The sequence below is a fragment of the Diospyros lotus genome, chromosome 14 (genome assembly GCF_014633365.1).
Source record: "Diospyros lotus cultivar Yz01 chromosome 14, ASM1463336v1, whole genome shotgun sequence".
Taxonomy (NCBI): Eukaryota; Viridiplantae; Streptophyta; class Magnoliopsida; order Ericales; family Ebenaceae; genus Diospyros; species Diospyros lotus.
Window position 1 is genome coordinate 34,255,002 of NC_068351.1, and position 14,606 is coordinate 34,269,607.

General features: G+C 39.1%; 1 protein-coding gene across 4 annotated transcripts in view; it reads left to right on the forward strand.

The window, feature by feature from the left end:
• The first annotated feature begins 940 nt into the window (after positions 1-940).
• Positions 941-14,606, forward strand: part of LOC127790854 (protein MODIFIER OF SNC1 1) — a 43,209-nt gene continuing 29,543 nt past the window's right edge. For 3 of the 4 annotated variants that reach the window (XR_008020835.1, XR_008020836.1, XM_052320576.1), the window contains exons 1-2: positions 943-1,262; positions 8,073-8,150. Coding sequence is in view for 2 of the 4 variants with exons in the window: in XM_052320576.1 (XP_052176536.1) it covers positions 8,119-8,150 (32 nt within the window). In the remaining 2 variants the exon portion in view is untranslated. Of the gene's footprint in view, positions 1,263-8,072; positions 8,151-14,606 lie in introns of all 4 variants that reach the window. The other variant, XM_052320577.1, reaches the window with a different exon arrangement.

Consider the following 14,606-nt stretch of genomic DNA (forward strand, 5'->3'; position numbering starts at 1 on the left):
AATTAGTTGTTCATCTCAATCGATCATCTGATCATCAAAGGCCACTCGTTCATCCGAGCATCTATCTTCCACAAGACTCTTCGAATCATTTGCATTCAGACCTACAAGTCTTTTGATCATTATTACCTAGTCTCCTGATCATCATTGCCCAAGCTTATAACTCCCCAAGATTATGAACCTTTATCACTTTATGGCACTATAAATTAACTGTTATATTATTTATTTATTTGAGTTTTATTACTTGAATTAATAGTTGGGCAATGTATATGTGTGTTTGTCAATTAGCATGTATTATATATAAGGTGAGATTGAATTGAGTTTGCCCCTTGTTCCTCTCTCACTCGTTTTTTGTTAAATATTGAAACAAAATAATTATCTTATCGATCTCTCTTCATGAACATTAAATTATAATTTCAGTTTATATATCTTTGTAAATTTAGGATGCTGAATTTAATTTTGTTTCATCACTGTTTAACGTAATTCAAATATCAAATAAGTCATAAAAACTTTAAATACTAAAAAGTAACAAAATTCATATCATATACATAGAGCATAATTTACTTAGGTAATATTTGTTAATCAAGATATAAATCGAAAAAAAATGAAATAAAAAAAGTATTTCGAGCAATTTTTTTTATTATATTTGTTAAATTTATCTAAAAATAAATTATGTGATTTCTTATCTTAAATTTTTTAGATAAATTTATCTTTCTTCTCTCTTTATATAAGTTATTTTAAATTTTATAAATAAATTATTTTAATACAAACTTATCTTACTCATTTTCATTTTAATAAATATTATTTTATAAAAATAAAGTCTAAAAATATTTACTTAAATTAATTAAGCTAAAAGGAGTCGATCGAGGCTCATCGACTTCTCTTCTCTCACAAAAGTCCGAAACCACTTTAGTTTAACCATTTGGGCCCCGGGTTTTGCTTCCGATCGCCATTCTCTCTCTCCCCCCCCCCCCCCCCCCTCTCTCTCTCTCTCTTCTTTCTTTCTTCCTCGCTCTCGCCTCCCCCCTCTCCGATCGCCTCTCCCTCTCTCCACCGCCTTCCGCCACCACCACCCCCACCGCAACCACGAACGATCGCCTCCGTATCACCACCGTCACTCTACATCTCTGTCTCCCTCTCTGTCTCTCTTTGCTTTCCGTTTCTTTCGTTTCACGGAAATACAGATCGGAGCGTGACCTCCGCTTATCCGATCGATCCGGCTCAGCCTATCCTTCCCTCCCCGGTGACACGTTTCGCTATTTTAGGTATGTGTGTGAATGATGCAATTCGTTCATCTGACACTGAAATTGTTCAGATTTAGGGTTTGTAACGCAGAACCCTATGGAGGCGTGACGTACACATAGAGATGTAGTTCTCCGATACGTAACATATGAGGAGTTGTTCGTTTGGAACAACGCGTGCCTGACCTATTGGGATTAGACTAAAACAACCGGGACATACTATCTGATGCAATATATTAGGAACGCGTACCCCGTACCCATGTTTTTTTTTTTTTTTTTCTAAATTGTCGTGCTTGGATTTCCAGTTTGAATTATGTTCTTCCAATTTGACCTGTCTTTCATCATAGCACCAGTGTTTGCTATTTCTGTAAAATTGTATGTTCCCTTTTGGATAATAAACAGTACGGTTATGTGCCCTTCGTCTTCTATTATATTACTTTGTAAAAGAAAAAAGTAAGCAGTATGATTCAACTTACTGCTTACATATTTATTTGATGGATCATTCAGTAAGTTGACATGTGGTGATTAAATTATGACATTTCATATGATTTTGGAAATGAAGTATTTTGGTGGGCAATTGTGCTGCTGTGCTTCAGTAGTGATATGGAAATAGATTCGTTAGGGTTGGGAAATTGGGACACCAAAGAGAACTAGCAACCAGGGGTTCAGAATGCACCATATGCCTTTATGGATATGCTGTATGCATAAAGATGTACTTTTACATATGGTTAAACAGAGAAAGTCTCTAGGCTGAAATGCTGAACTACATCCTCTTCCAATTCCTTTTATTGTGTGTGTGTATGTGTTAGTTAGACGTCCTTAACTTGTATAGCAAATGTTTGTGTTAAATTATATGCTCTCTTTTTTGCAAGTAAACAACAATATGATCGAATTGATTGCTTCTATTCTATTGCAATGAATCATTCATGTAAGTTTACTGTGCCGTGATTAATTGCCAGCATTTAATATAATTTCCTGTTTCAAAGTTTTTAACCCAAAAATTCTGTGATTCAGTAGCATAGAGCAATATATATACCAGTGCACCAGATTCAAATAGAGGCATGGGTGTTTCATCTAGGGATGAGGGTCTATTATGTGAGTACCTGAAGACTAGATGCATACTTAGGCTTTGTTGGCATATTTTTTCCAATATGGAAAGAGAGGCAAGAGTCATGTAGCACACACCAAATATTATGCGAGCTAATGAAGTCCTGTTGAATTGAGTTGAAAATATATTAAGAGTTAAAAGGAAATGCTAGGATGCAAGAAAGGAAAGAGACAGGGATGGAGTAAAAGGGAGAGGACTCAGAGGAGAAGAGGATAATAGTCAAGAGGATGTGGGCATTGTTACTCATCCCTACCTATCAAATATGATAGAACAAAGATGCAGTTATGCATGCATGCCCTTCTAAAATTCTCTTATTTGTCCTTCTGCTGTAAGTATGCCAATATACATGTAGATCTTCTCAAGCCCTCTCTCTAAGTGTCTTATCCTTTTTTCTTCCCGATTACATTTTCCTTTTTATTCTTTTTCCTACATGAATTCTAAATGGCCCATGACTAGTCCTGTACACTCTTGCAATACTATAATGCTAAAGTTTGTTTCCTAAATCATGGAATCTTGAAACAAGATTGCAAATTAGGTAGAAATGTTGAGTGTAAGAAGGCTATTCATATGGCCAACTTATGCTTAAGTGAAATGAGTCTGCTAGAAATTTATTTTCATTGTAGAATTTGAGGAGAGTTGTATTTCAATGTTGTACAGATTGCCTTTACAATATCAACTATGTGATGGAACATTACCATATCAATTATCTTCATTCACCAACTTTTCCATATGAAGATGGTATTGAAACTTTATCTCATCATTCCCTTGCTAGATAATTGTGTCACGAAGGGCATCTGGTGTAAAATTTGTCACATTATTCTTTTTCGTGGATTGTTATTGTCAATGTGACTTATAGAAGTTAATTGATATTATAAATATTGTGCCACCAACTCTAAATTGGTTCGGATGAGGTGCGGTGGATGATGATGTAAATTTAAGGACCATCACATTATTCCATGTGCATAAAGATCCTCCTAGAGTGTCCTGACCAAAAGTAAAAAGATATTTGCACCATCTTTTTGGTCATCACCAATATTTGACCCTAGTATAAAATAAATTGGTTCTCAAGGTTCATTTTTCAGGCCAAGTGTTTCAAAAAATAAGTACGTTGATTTTTTTTTTCTCTTTGTAAAAGGACTAAGCGCTGAGCATGGAGCGTGTAATGTATTTTTCAACGTAGGAATAAAATATATAAAGAATTTTTCTTGCTGAGATTGATAGGGTTAGATATCTATTGCTTTAGTTTCTTTATTTTTGCCTTTATTTTCATTTTTGGTTTTGTGAGAAAAAATTGATAAAAGTGTAAAAACATTGAGACCTTGCTTGCAGAAAAAAGATATGCTGAGAATTTAGGACACGATATGATAAGCAGGGGCAGGGGGTGACATTCATTGTTGGAGGGGCCAAAGAGTAGATATATAAATTAAAGGTAGCTGGGGTATGGATGAATCATCATCTTGGTGAGCTAAATGCACCCAAGCCTGATCCTGGTTCAAAGGTCTGCACCATTTTTGAGTGCAATGTATTGGAGTCCATGTCTGCCCACACCCTGCCACACTAGATGCCAGGATAGAAGTGTAAAGCTGTTGAGAAAGCACAAAACTGGTTGCCTTATAAAGCATGCTAGACCTCCAAAATAAATGAAAAAGATACAATACCTCATTATTTTCCAACCTGGAAGGTATGACGTGTAGAACAAAAACTTTGCATCACATGCCAACCAAAGTGTCAGTTTCCATCATCATTTGCCTCACTACCAAACAGAAATCCTTTATGGATGTACGACAAGAAAGATGCGGAATTTCTAATAATGCAAATGCCACAACAGCCATTGCCAACACATTACTGCAATGTATCAGAGAATAAAATGTGATTCCAATTTTTCCATTATAAAAATGGCCATTAAATGGTTTTTACTGTTGCATTATTGCTGTTAAGCAATAATTTGTAATTCCATGCAATAGTTTTAACCACTTAAGACTGTGGAAGAAGTTTAGGAGATCCTTGAAAGCAGGGTCAAGAAACACTCCCACTTAATTGGCAAAATATTGAGTGTTCTCTAGTAGACTGAGAAGAGGATGCGACAACTTGGAGTTGGTGCGGTGCTCAATTAATTTTGCCCTACACTATAATGAGGAGGGAGTTTTGGTGACTTCAAGGCTACTTTTTTTTTTTTTAATTTTGTAATGGGGTCTTGTGCCATTATGATGAAGGCCAAGAGACAATCAATTGGATGTGGCTCAACACTTTATTAATGGGGCGAAATAAGAATTATAGAAATAATGGTGGTAATAACGCCACATTGTGGTCATGGGATTAATGGAAGGATCTCATTGAATATTGGATTTTTTTCTTGTAATTGATGAAGACCGAGATCCCTTGAGGGAGGAGCAAGGTCTTAAGAAAACTTGTAGCTTTAGCTTTCAATCCAAAGGCTTGTCCAATTCATGTAGATGGAGACTATGGCTCTATCTCAGCCTAAGCTATCAAGGTTGGAGTTAACTCATAGAGAACTTCTAGTAATGGGAGTGGCATGATTGGGGACCTTGCTTTTGCACATGGGGTGAAACAAGTTAGTTAGACACCCAAGTGAAGAGTTCTATTAGTTAAAGCAAGGATGTGTTGTGATGTTAATTAATTCTCAATCCCTAGAAGGATAGATTATGAAAGGTGGCATGCCACCTTGTGAGGGCTACCTCTTGGAGAAACATCATAGAGAATTCAATCCCCAAGGTAGAGATGGGGACTTTGATTCTAAAGAGAAATTATGGAGATCCATATGTTTCTTCATGAGGTTGATACATAGAGTTACCTCTACATGGCTTGATATCTTTGGGATTCACTTAGTCCTTGTAGGTAGAGGTTGGATGTTCAATTGCCACCTCACTAGGCTAGCCATTAGAGGTCTATATAGAGACTTTATCTCTAAATTGAGAGATATGGGTATACAATTTATTGATTTGAAAGTGTTTTGGCATGCTACCTTAACAATTATAATATGTGCACTTGCATACGACATCTTTTTTTCATTTTTTCCTCGTTATTATTATTGCTGATATAGTGTACCAGCATATAGTCATTGCTAAATTCATATGTGTAACTTCACCTTGTGGGATTAAGACTTGTGATGTTATTGTTATTGTTCTGTTATGATTTATGCATAAACAACAATATTTCAAGCTTCCTAGTGCCTTTTGGCTCATGGCTCCTTGTATCATGTTGTATTTATTTAGCTTTCATTGGTGTTTTCGCATTCAACCGCGTAGTCATAGAAAAAAAAGTAGAAACTCTCTAAAACTTAATTGTTTGTATATTGTTGAGGTAAGCAGAGTCTAATCTACTTATTGAAACCATGAAAACATTTAAAACAAAGCATTATGACATATCTATGAGAAAAGCTCACGTTTCATGGCATCTACTAAAACTAAATCACCAGTTGCTTCATCAAATTGCCTCCTATTGTGGAATATGCCATGCTATATATAACTAACATGGAGCAATGTTATTAAAGGCTCACCTTGGGCGCCTGAAATGCTTCTAGGCAGGTGTAGACCATCAAGGCGTGCCTAGGCCCAAGGCGCCTTGGGCTTAGGTGTGCCTGGGCTTTTTTAACTATTTTTTAGGGTTTTTATTTTACTGTTTATTACTTTATTTAATTTTTTATTGTTTAGGGTTTAAATTTATTGCTTCAACTACAAATTTGATAATGAGTAAAAGGGCTACTACTTCAAATGCTCCAATTGAATTTGAACTAGATGAAGATGGAGAGGGAGATGATATGGAAGAAGATATTATAAATGATGCTTCTAATTAGAGATGGCAAACGGGTCGGCCCGGCCTGGCTCGCGGGCCAAATCGGCCCGCTTAAAAACGGGCCAGCAGATTGCTGGCCCTAGCCCAGCCCGCCACGGGCCTGTGGGCCAAACGGGCCCGCCCAAATTTTTTATTTTTTTTTGGTTTGATACCATAATTTCTGGAGGGCGAGAGCGAGGGGCGCGGGCGCGGGCGAGGGCGAGGGCGAGACAGAGGGCGAGCGAGGGCGAGGGCGAGACAGAGGGTGAGCAAGGGCGAGAGCGAGGGGCGCGGGCCAGGGCGAGGGCGAGCGAGGGCGCGAGCGAGGGGCGAGACAGAGGGCTAGTGAGGGAGAGAGCGAGGGGCGCGAGCGAGGGCGAGACGAGGGTGAGGGCGAGGGCGAGGGCGAGGCAAAGGGGGAGGGCGACAGAGGGCGAGGGTGACAGAGGGCGAGACGAGGGTGAGGGCGAGGGCGAGGGCGAGGGCGAGGCAGAGGGTTAGGGCGAGGGCGAGAGGCGAGGCTGAGGGTGGGGGGTTTTGTGGGCAATTAACGGGCCGGCGGGCCAAGCGGGCCAGCCCGGTCCGCCACCATTTGGCCCGCCGGGCCAAATCGGTCGGGCCTTAAATGGGCCAGCAAACTGCTGGCCCTAGCCCGGTCCCAGGCCGGGCCCCAACGGGCCAGCCCGTCGGGCCGGGCCCATTTTGCCATCTCTACTTCTAATGATGAAAATATGGAAATGTTTTATCTTGATGATGAGGATGTTTTTTAGATTATTTAAAATGCATAATTAGTTAATCTTGATTAAGATTTAAAGCTTATAAATTGTTTTAAGATTTAATTTAAGTTGACTTAAAGATTTTTAGATTGCATCTTCTGGTATTTTTTATTGTTCTTTTCATTAGTGTTTGTTGAATTTCTTAATTTCTTTGATACATGTTTGGAAATATGTTATTAGGAGTTATGACCTATTTTATACCTCATTCTTTAACTAGGATATATATTATTATTTTTTTTAGTTAGCATGTGCCTATTTCCATCAGGCACGCCTATAGCTGTTAAAGGCGTGCCTAGGCGCAAGGCGCCAGTTTGGCGCCTCGCCTAGGCTGAGGCAAGGCGATTTCAATGAGGCCCTCGCCTTGCAAGGTGAGGCGTTGAGGCGAGAGGCGCCCCTCATGAAAGCTAGCCGCGGTTGCATCCTCTCTTCCTCTCCTCTCCAGCCTCCCCTCTTCTCGGTTCCAGCATGTGTAAAACATTTTCTTGATTGTGGACTTGTAGTGTTTATTGATTGTGGAGAGTACTAAAGCTTGTACAAAATGTCCTCCATTAGTGAAACAATAGATTGGAGAGTACATGCAAAAGAAGAAGAATAACAAGGATGAGCGAAATATGGCACCGTTAGATGATGATTTTCAATTTGGTGAAGGGTATGATGATGATGATGATTAAAACTTCTTTATTGATTGTGGACTTGTAGTGTTTATATGTTTGTTTAGAACTTTGCATGATGATTGGTACTTGTTTGAGTTTGAGACTATAAGTTTGAATTTTGATGATGTTTCTAGTTTAGAATTTGCATGATGAATGAATCAACTTTGATGTTGTTAGTTTAGAATTTGAAGATAATGAATCATTAATAATATGCATGTGTTATTATTGATAATTTGATAGTTTTTTTTTATGATTTTACAAGATTTTGAGTTTTTTTTTTCTAAAAGGTGTGCCTTGCTTCGCAAAGGTGCGCCTCGCCTCGTGCGCCTCAGCCTCCAGGACCCTTTGCACCTCGCTGCGCCTTTCAGAACTATGGGCGCGTGCCTCGCCTTGCGCCTTTAATAACATTGACATGGAGCCCTTAAATTGTTGTTGCGCACACAACATTTTCTTTGATGTAATATTTCTTTGTTCGATTGAGTTTACTTGTGCTTTTTCACTACAGGCATTGGAAAAGTTTGGTTTGATGACCTTGGAGTTGCATTTTGAGAATGACTTCAAGTATGTTAGCTGGAGAAAGGAGGTAACAACATTTTTTCTTGTTACATTCTTTGCTGTCCTTTTTAGTCAATTTCTTGATTGTTGCTTTGATGGGTAGTATCCTGATCTATAAACATACAACTAAAAAGTTGAAAGATCGTATTTCTCAGAAACAAGGATATTATGGTTGAAGGCGAGATATTCTTCCATGTTTTAATTGCATTACTCATTTTTCCATATTTAGAAGTCAGGATATATTTGGCACTGGAATGTTGTGTAACTTTTGGGTGGTACGGAAAGTATAGGACCAGTCTTAAGGACCTTGAATGTAACGTAAATGCTTTGAGAGATGAAATGTATTTCTCTGGTGAAAGGAAATAGAGCTTGCTTAGATAACTGTGAATAATATCTTCCTGTCATTGGGTTTTTTTAACTCATAATGCTGGTTGGAATCTGTAAGATTTTAATATTCTTTTGTGGCTGCCTACTGCGTAACTGGAGCATTTTCATATGTTACTATATAATTCTTTTGAGTAACAATTTTACTGTTGCCTTGCTTGGTGAATAATTTTAATCAATTTTGTTTTGGACACTGAATAAGCTTTGAGTCATTTTGTGTCTGTTCATTTTTTTCTTTGGCTTTGTAAATTCTGTATAAGATTTGATTTTTAGTTACCCAACTTAAGAGAATTGAATTTACTTGTCATGCACAATTTGATGTTTGAGGGTGTTTAGGTGCAATATACTGGTCTTGCTATAGCTGATATCTGTGAATTATTGGCCTTGATTTTAGTTGGGTGGTAGTGGTGGTGGAGTGTGGATAGGGATAGCAGTGAGTTGGGGGAGCCCACACTTTTCTTACTATGCAGACTTAATCAGTTGGGGAAAAAGAAGAATAAGAAGAATAAGGGGTAGAGAGCTTAATACAGGTTCTTGTGAAAAAACTTATGTGAAGCATTGTTACATGCCCTTGGACTAAATAAGTGAATTGCTACCAAGAAAGTATGCCCTTGTACTAAGGGTGACACAACCGACAGGTAGTGGAGTGGACACTTCATGTGTGTCCATGTACAAGGACACGCATGGCAGATTATTTATTGAGCACGTGGCTTGGATGTATGGGGATGTGTGTCCCAGAATTGGACATGCTTGGGAGTCATAATGCACTTTTAAAAACTTTGTTTAGTTCCATCCATAGTTACTTGGTTCATTCTCCTCCCTTAAGAACCACAAACTGGTTTGTGTGTCCCAGTTCGCGGTGCATTTGCGAATTGGTTCGTAGCAGTGCGCGCACTGGAACGCTTCAATCAACGAACTGGAGCTGAAAATATACCAGTTGCCAAACATACCAGCGACTGCCATCGACAGAGAAGAGAATCATGGAAGAGAAGAGAAAACATATCAGCTGCCAAATAAGTTAGTGACCGCCACCAGCAACCGATTCCTCGTTTGGTCAATCACAATGTCCAACAACGTGCTTCCAGCTAAATTAGCGTCTTTGACGACCGACAAGTCCTCCAGGATAGCAGCTAGAAATAAAGGAGTGAGTGAGGCTGCGAGAGCGAGAGAGAGGCCGCAACCGAGGGTGAGCAAGAGTGAGCCACGGATTAAGTGAGCGAGAGGGGCAGAGGCGAGAGCGAGAAAAGGGAGAAGGGTTTGCAGAGCAAAAGAAGGGCAGGGGTGAGACGAGAGCGAGAAAGTGGGGGTGGCTCGGTGGGCGCAAATTGGGGGTTGGGCTATTGGTAAAAAATATTTTTTTTACCCTATAAATTTAAATTTAATCGTGGGCCATAAATCCGCCCCTTGAAACAAAATTTTTGCTCCAAATAAGAAATTAAGAGTTGAAGATGAGGGGTCAATAACTCCAACAACCATGAGATAGTGACAAACAAGCCACTAAATATGTTCATTACTACCTACTAATATTTAACACTACTTCTCTATAAGCAGAGTACCAATGCAACATTTTTTGTTTTTCAAAATTTCGATTTAATTAAACATAAGTCAATAAATAATGTTCGCCAATCAAAAAAATAAAAATAAAATAAATAATGTTCTTAAGCAACACAAATAACAATGCAATGTAAAAAGTTGTTATCGATTTATAAATTTCTATAAATGGCAAAACAAATATTTATAAATTTATACATATATCTAATCATCCAATATTATCCTTACTCACTTTTAATTCTATTCAAATTATTATTACTATTATTACAATGATGTAATTATTATTATTTGATAATGTAAAGAACTAATCGAGCAAAATTTTCAAACGTACCACATCCCAAAATAGCGCACCAACTAAGCCTACACGTACCACATATCTAGCTAGGTGATGTAAAACGTACTCGAACTCGTACCATGAACTAAAGCATACCGTGTTCCTGGTAACTTTGGTTGGAATGTCCTAGCCCAAGTCATTGCAAGAACTTTGAGGATTTTTGGGCTTTACAGGGTATTATCGGAGGTTTGTAAGGAATTATGGCAAGCTTGCGTGGCCATTGACAGATCGCCTACGGAAAGATAATTTCTCTTGGGATGAGAAGATGGAACAAGCTTTCCAATCTCTTAAAAGGGCGATGATAGAACTGTCGGTGTTGGCTTTACCGGACTTTTCTAAGGAATTCATCGTGGAGACAGACGCGTCAGGGCATGGATTGGGGGCAGTCCTGATGTAGGGGCTGCGACCTATTACTTTCTTTAGTCATGCCTTAAATCCCAATGGTCGAAACAAGTCGGTGTATGAGAGGGAGTTGATGGCAATAGTTTTCGCTGTGAGGAAGTGGAGACATTATTTATTATGTCGAAGGTTTATTATAAGTATTGTTCAACAAAGCCTTAAATTCTTGATGGAACAACAGTTAGTCAGTCCGGAGTGCCAAAAGTGGGTTGTGAAACTGATGGGTTGCAACTTTGAGATCCAATATCGCTTGGGGATGGAGAATCGAGCTGCAAATGCCCTCTCCCGCCTCCATTCACCTGCCACGCTTTTGACCCTCATCATTCCTCGAGTATTGCAGTTGGACCAGCTCAAAAAGGAGGTTAATGAAGATGACACACTTTAGGAAATTATTAGGGAGGTGCTGGAAAATCCTACGAACAGACTCGAGTTTGCATGGATGGATGGGCAGTTGCTGTACAAAGGGAAATTGTATCTCCCTCTAAGGGCTCCACGCTCATTCCTCTGATGTTAAAGGAAGGACATAATGGACAGATTGGGGGCCACTTTGGGTTTCCCAAGACTTCTAAGAGGATATTAGTCAATGTGTATTTGACGAGGATGAAGTGGGACATTCAGCGATATGTTAGACATTGCCCTGTGTGCCAACAAAATAAATGTGGCGCTATTACCGGGAGGGTTGCTGCAGCCCCTTCTAGTCTCTCGTCAAATCTGGGAAGATGTATCCATGGATTTCATCGAAGGGTTTCCCAAATAAGTGGGGAGGGATTCTATCTTAGTGGTGGTGGATCGACTCAGTAAATATGGACATTTTATTGCTCTAAGACACCCATTTACAACAACCAGCATAACATGAGTCTTCGTGAAAGAGATTGTTTGGTTGCATGGAGTTCCAAACTCGATCATTTCTGATAGAGATAAAGCCATTTTTGGGAAGAAATATTCAGGTTGCAAGGCACTCAGTTGAATAGTAACACCTTATACCACCCTTAGTCCAATGGTCAAATTGAGGTCTTAAAACGCACTTTGAAGACGTATCTTCGATGTTTTTCCTCCTCCAAACCCAAGGCGTGGCACAGTTGGCTTCCTTGGGCAGAATATTGGTATAATACCTATTTTCATGTCTCCTCAAAACTAACTCCGTTTCAAATAGTCTGTGGGCATGAACCTCCCCCATTGCTACGTTATGAGAAAGGAACCATGACGATTTCAGCAATCGAGCAGCAATTGTTGGAGCGGGGTGCAGCTTTGGAGGAGCTACAGGCTCAATTGCGACGAGCGCAGGCAAGAATGAAGAATTTAGCAGATATAAGGTGATGAGAAGTGCACTTTGAGGTCGGTGAATTGGTTTATGTGAAAATTTGCCCCTACCGACAGAAGACGTTGGCTGCTAGGGAGAACGAGAAACTGTCACCAAAATTTTATGGGCCCTTTGCTGTGGAGAAGAAGATCAGGAAGGTGGCATACAAGCTATCCCTACCACCTTCCTGCGCGATCCACCCTGTCTTCTATGTCTCCCAACTTCGCAAGGCAGAAGGAGTAGTGCAAGAGATGGCAAAAATTCCAGACCAGCTCACTGCTGAGTTGGAGATGAAGGTGGAACCGGAATTCTTGTTGGGAGTAAGGTCGGGGATAGGGAAGAATTTGAGAAACCTTGATGTTCTAATCCAATGGAAGGGGTTGCCACCCCTAGAGGCAACTTGGGAGCCCTACCATCCGATACAACAACAATTTCTTGAATTCCACCTTGAGGACAAGGAGTGTCTCTTGGGCAGGGGTAATGTTAGGGCCCCCATTATTCATACCTATCAGAGGCGTAAAAGGAGGGGGGAATCAAGGGGGAAAATCAAGGGTAGCCAAGGAAATTGAGTAAGGTGTAGAAGAGTCCAAAGTGGTTAGGGGAAGAATATTCCTTCACGTGGCTGCAACGGAATGAAGAGAAGGTATATAAGGAGAGAGAAGGGGAGAAAAATCTGGACAACTGTCGTGGGGAGAGAAAAGGCCCTCTCGAATAGGCCGATCGGTTGTTTTTAGCTTATACTCATCCTAGCAATTGCTGTAATCCTTGTAAACACTGATTTTTCTACTGTTCTAGTATTGAATTCAATCCAAAAAGGGTGAATTTCTACCAATGGTGTTTGCGTAGTGACCTTAGGTACTTTGTTGATGGAAATGATTTTGTTGCATTACATAACTTGTTGTGTGCCTGCGGTCTTATAGAGCTCTTGTAATTCATTGCATGTCATTTATAACTTTCCTTAAGTAATTTGGCTAAAGATCAAATTAATATATTCATAAAAAAACATGCCATAATAATCACAATTTTTCATGATAATCACATTCCATAAGAAATGATAAAGCGAGCTAATATATTCATAGAACACTCCATAATAAATTAACCAAGAATTAAAAAATGTCACTTTCGTCAAGTCATTAACAATCATCTAACACAATGCCATAAAAAATATATGCAAAAAATGCACATCCCTAAGCTCAATGGAAACCAACTTCAATGTCCTTAGTGTCATCATATTGATCTTCAATTACTGATCATTAATAAATCCATTGTCAATTCTGGTTCATAAAGTGAGATGTGAGCAACCTCAAACACCCCTATATCATAAAACCAATCAAAACTATCTCCCACAACATTTTAGATCTTAACGTCCTATCACATGTATCAAGTACTCCTCAACATAAGATGGAGGTTGGATGGATGGAACCAAAGTTACCAGGAATGCAGGATGCTTTGGTTCGTGGTACGAATTCGGGTACATGGTACGTCACCTAGCTAGATATGTGGTATGTAGGGGGTAGGCTTAGATGGTGCACTATTTTGGGACGTGGTACGTTTGCTTAGTTTGTTCTTTACATTATCAAATAATAATAATTACATCATTGTAATAATAGTAATAATAATTTGAATAGAATTAAAAGTAAGGATAATATTGGATGATCAGATATATGTATAAATTTATAAATATTTGTTTTGCCATTGATATAAATTTATAAATTGATAACAACTTTCTACGTTGCATTGTTATTTTTGTTGCTTAAGAACATTATTTATTTTATTTTATTTTTTAATTAAGTTAAAATTTTGAAAAACAAAAAATGTTGGTACTCTGCTTATGGAGAAGAGAAGTAGTGTTAAATATTTAGTGGCTAGTAATGAACGTATTTAGTGGCTTGTCTGCCACTGTCTCATAGCTGTTGAAGTTATTGACCCCTCATTTTCAACTCTTAATTTCTTATTTGGAGCAAAAATTCTGTTTCTAGGGGTGGATTTATGACCTACAATTAAATTTAAATTTATAGGGTAAAAAAATTATTTTTTACCAATAGCCCAACCCCCAATTTGCGCCCACCAACCCACCCCCATTTCTTGCTCTCGCCTCTGCCCTTCTGCTGCTCTGCAAACCCTCGTCCCTTTCTTGCAGCCTCGCTCACTTCTTTATTTCTTACTGCTATCTTGGAGGAGTTGCCGATCGTTTGAGACGATGATTTGGTTGGAAACACGTCGTTGGACGTTGTGATTGACCAGATGAGGAATCGGTTGTTGGTGGCAGTTGCTGACTTATTTGGCAGTTGATATGTTTTCTCTTCTCTTCTATGATTCTCTTCTTTGCCGGTGGCTGTTGTTGGTATGTTTGGCAGTTGGTATACTTTCAGCTCCGGTTCATTCATTGTAGTGTCCCAGTGCGCGCACCGCTACGAACCAATTCGAAAATGCATTGCAAACTGGGACACACAAACTAGTTCGTGGTTCTTAAGGGAGAAGAATGAACTAGGTAACTATGATTCCAACACCATTTG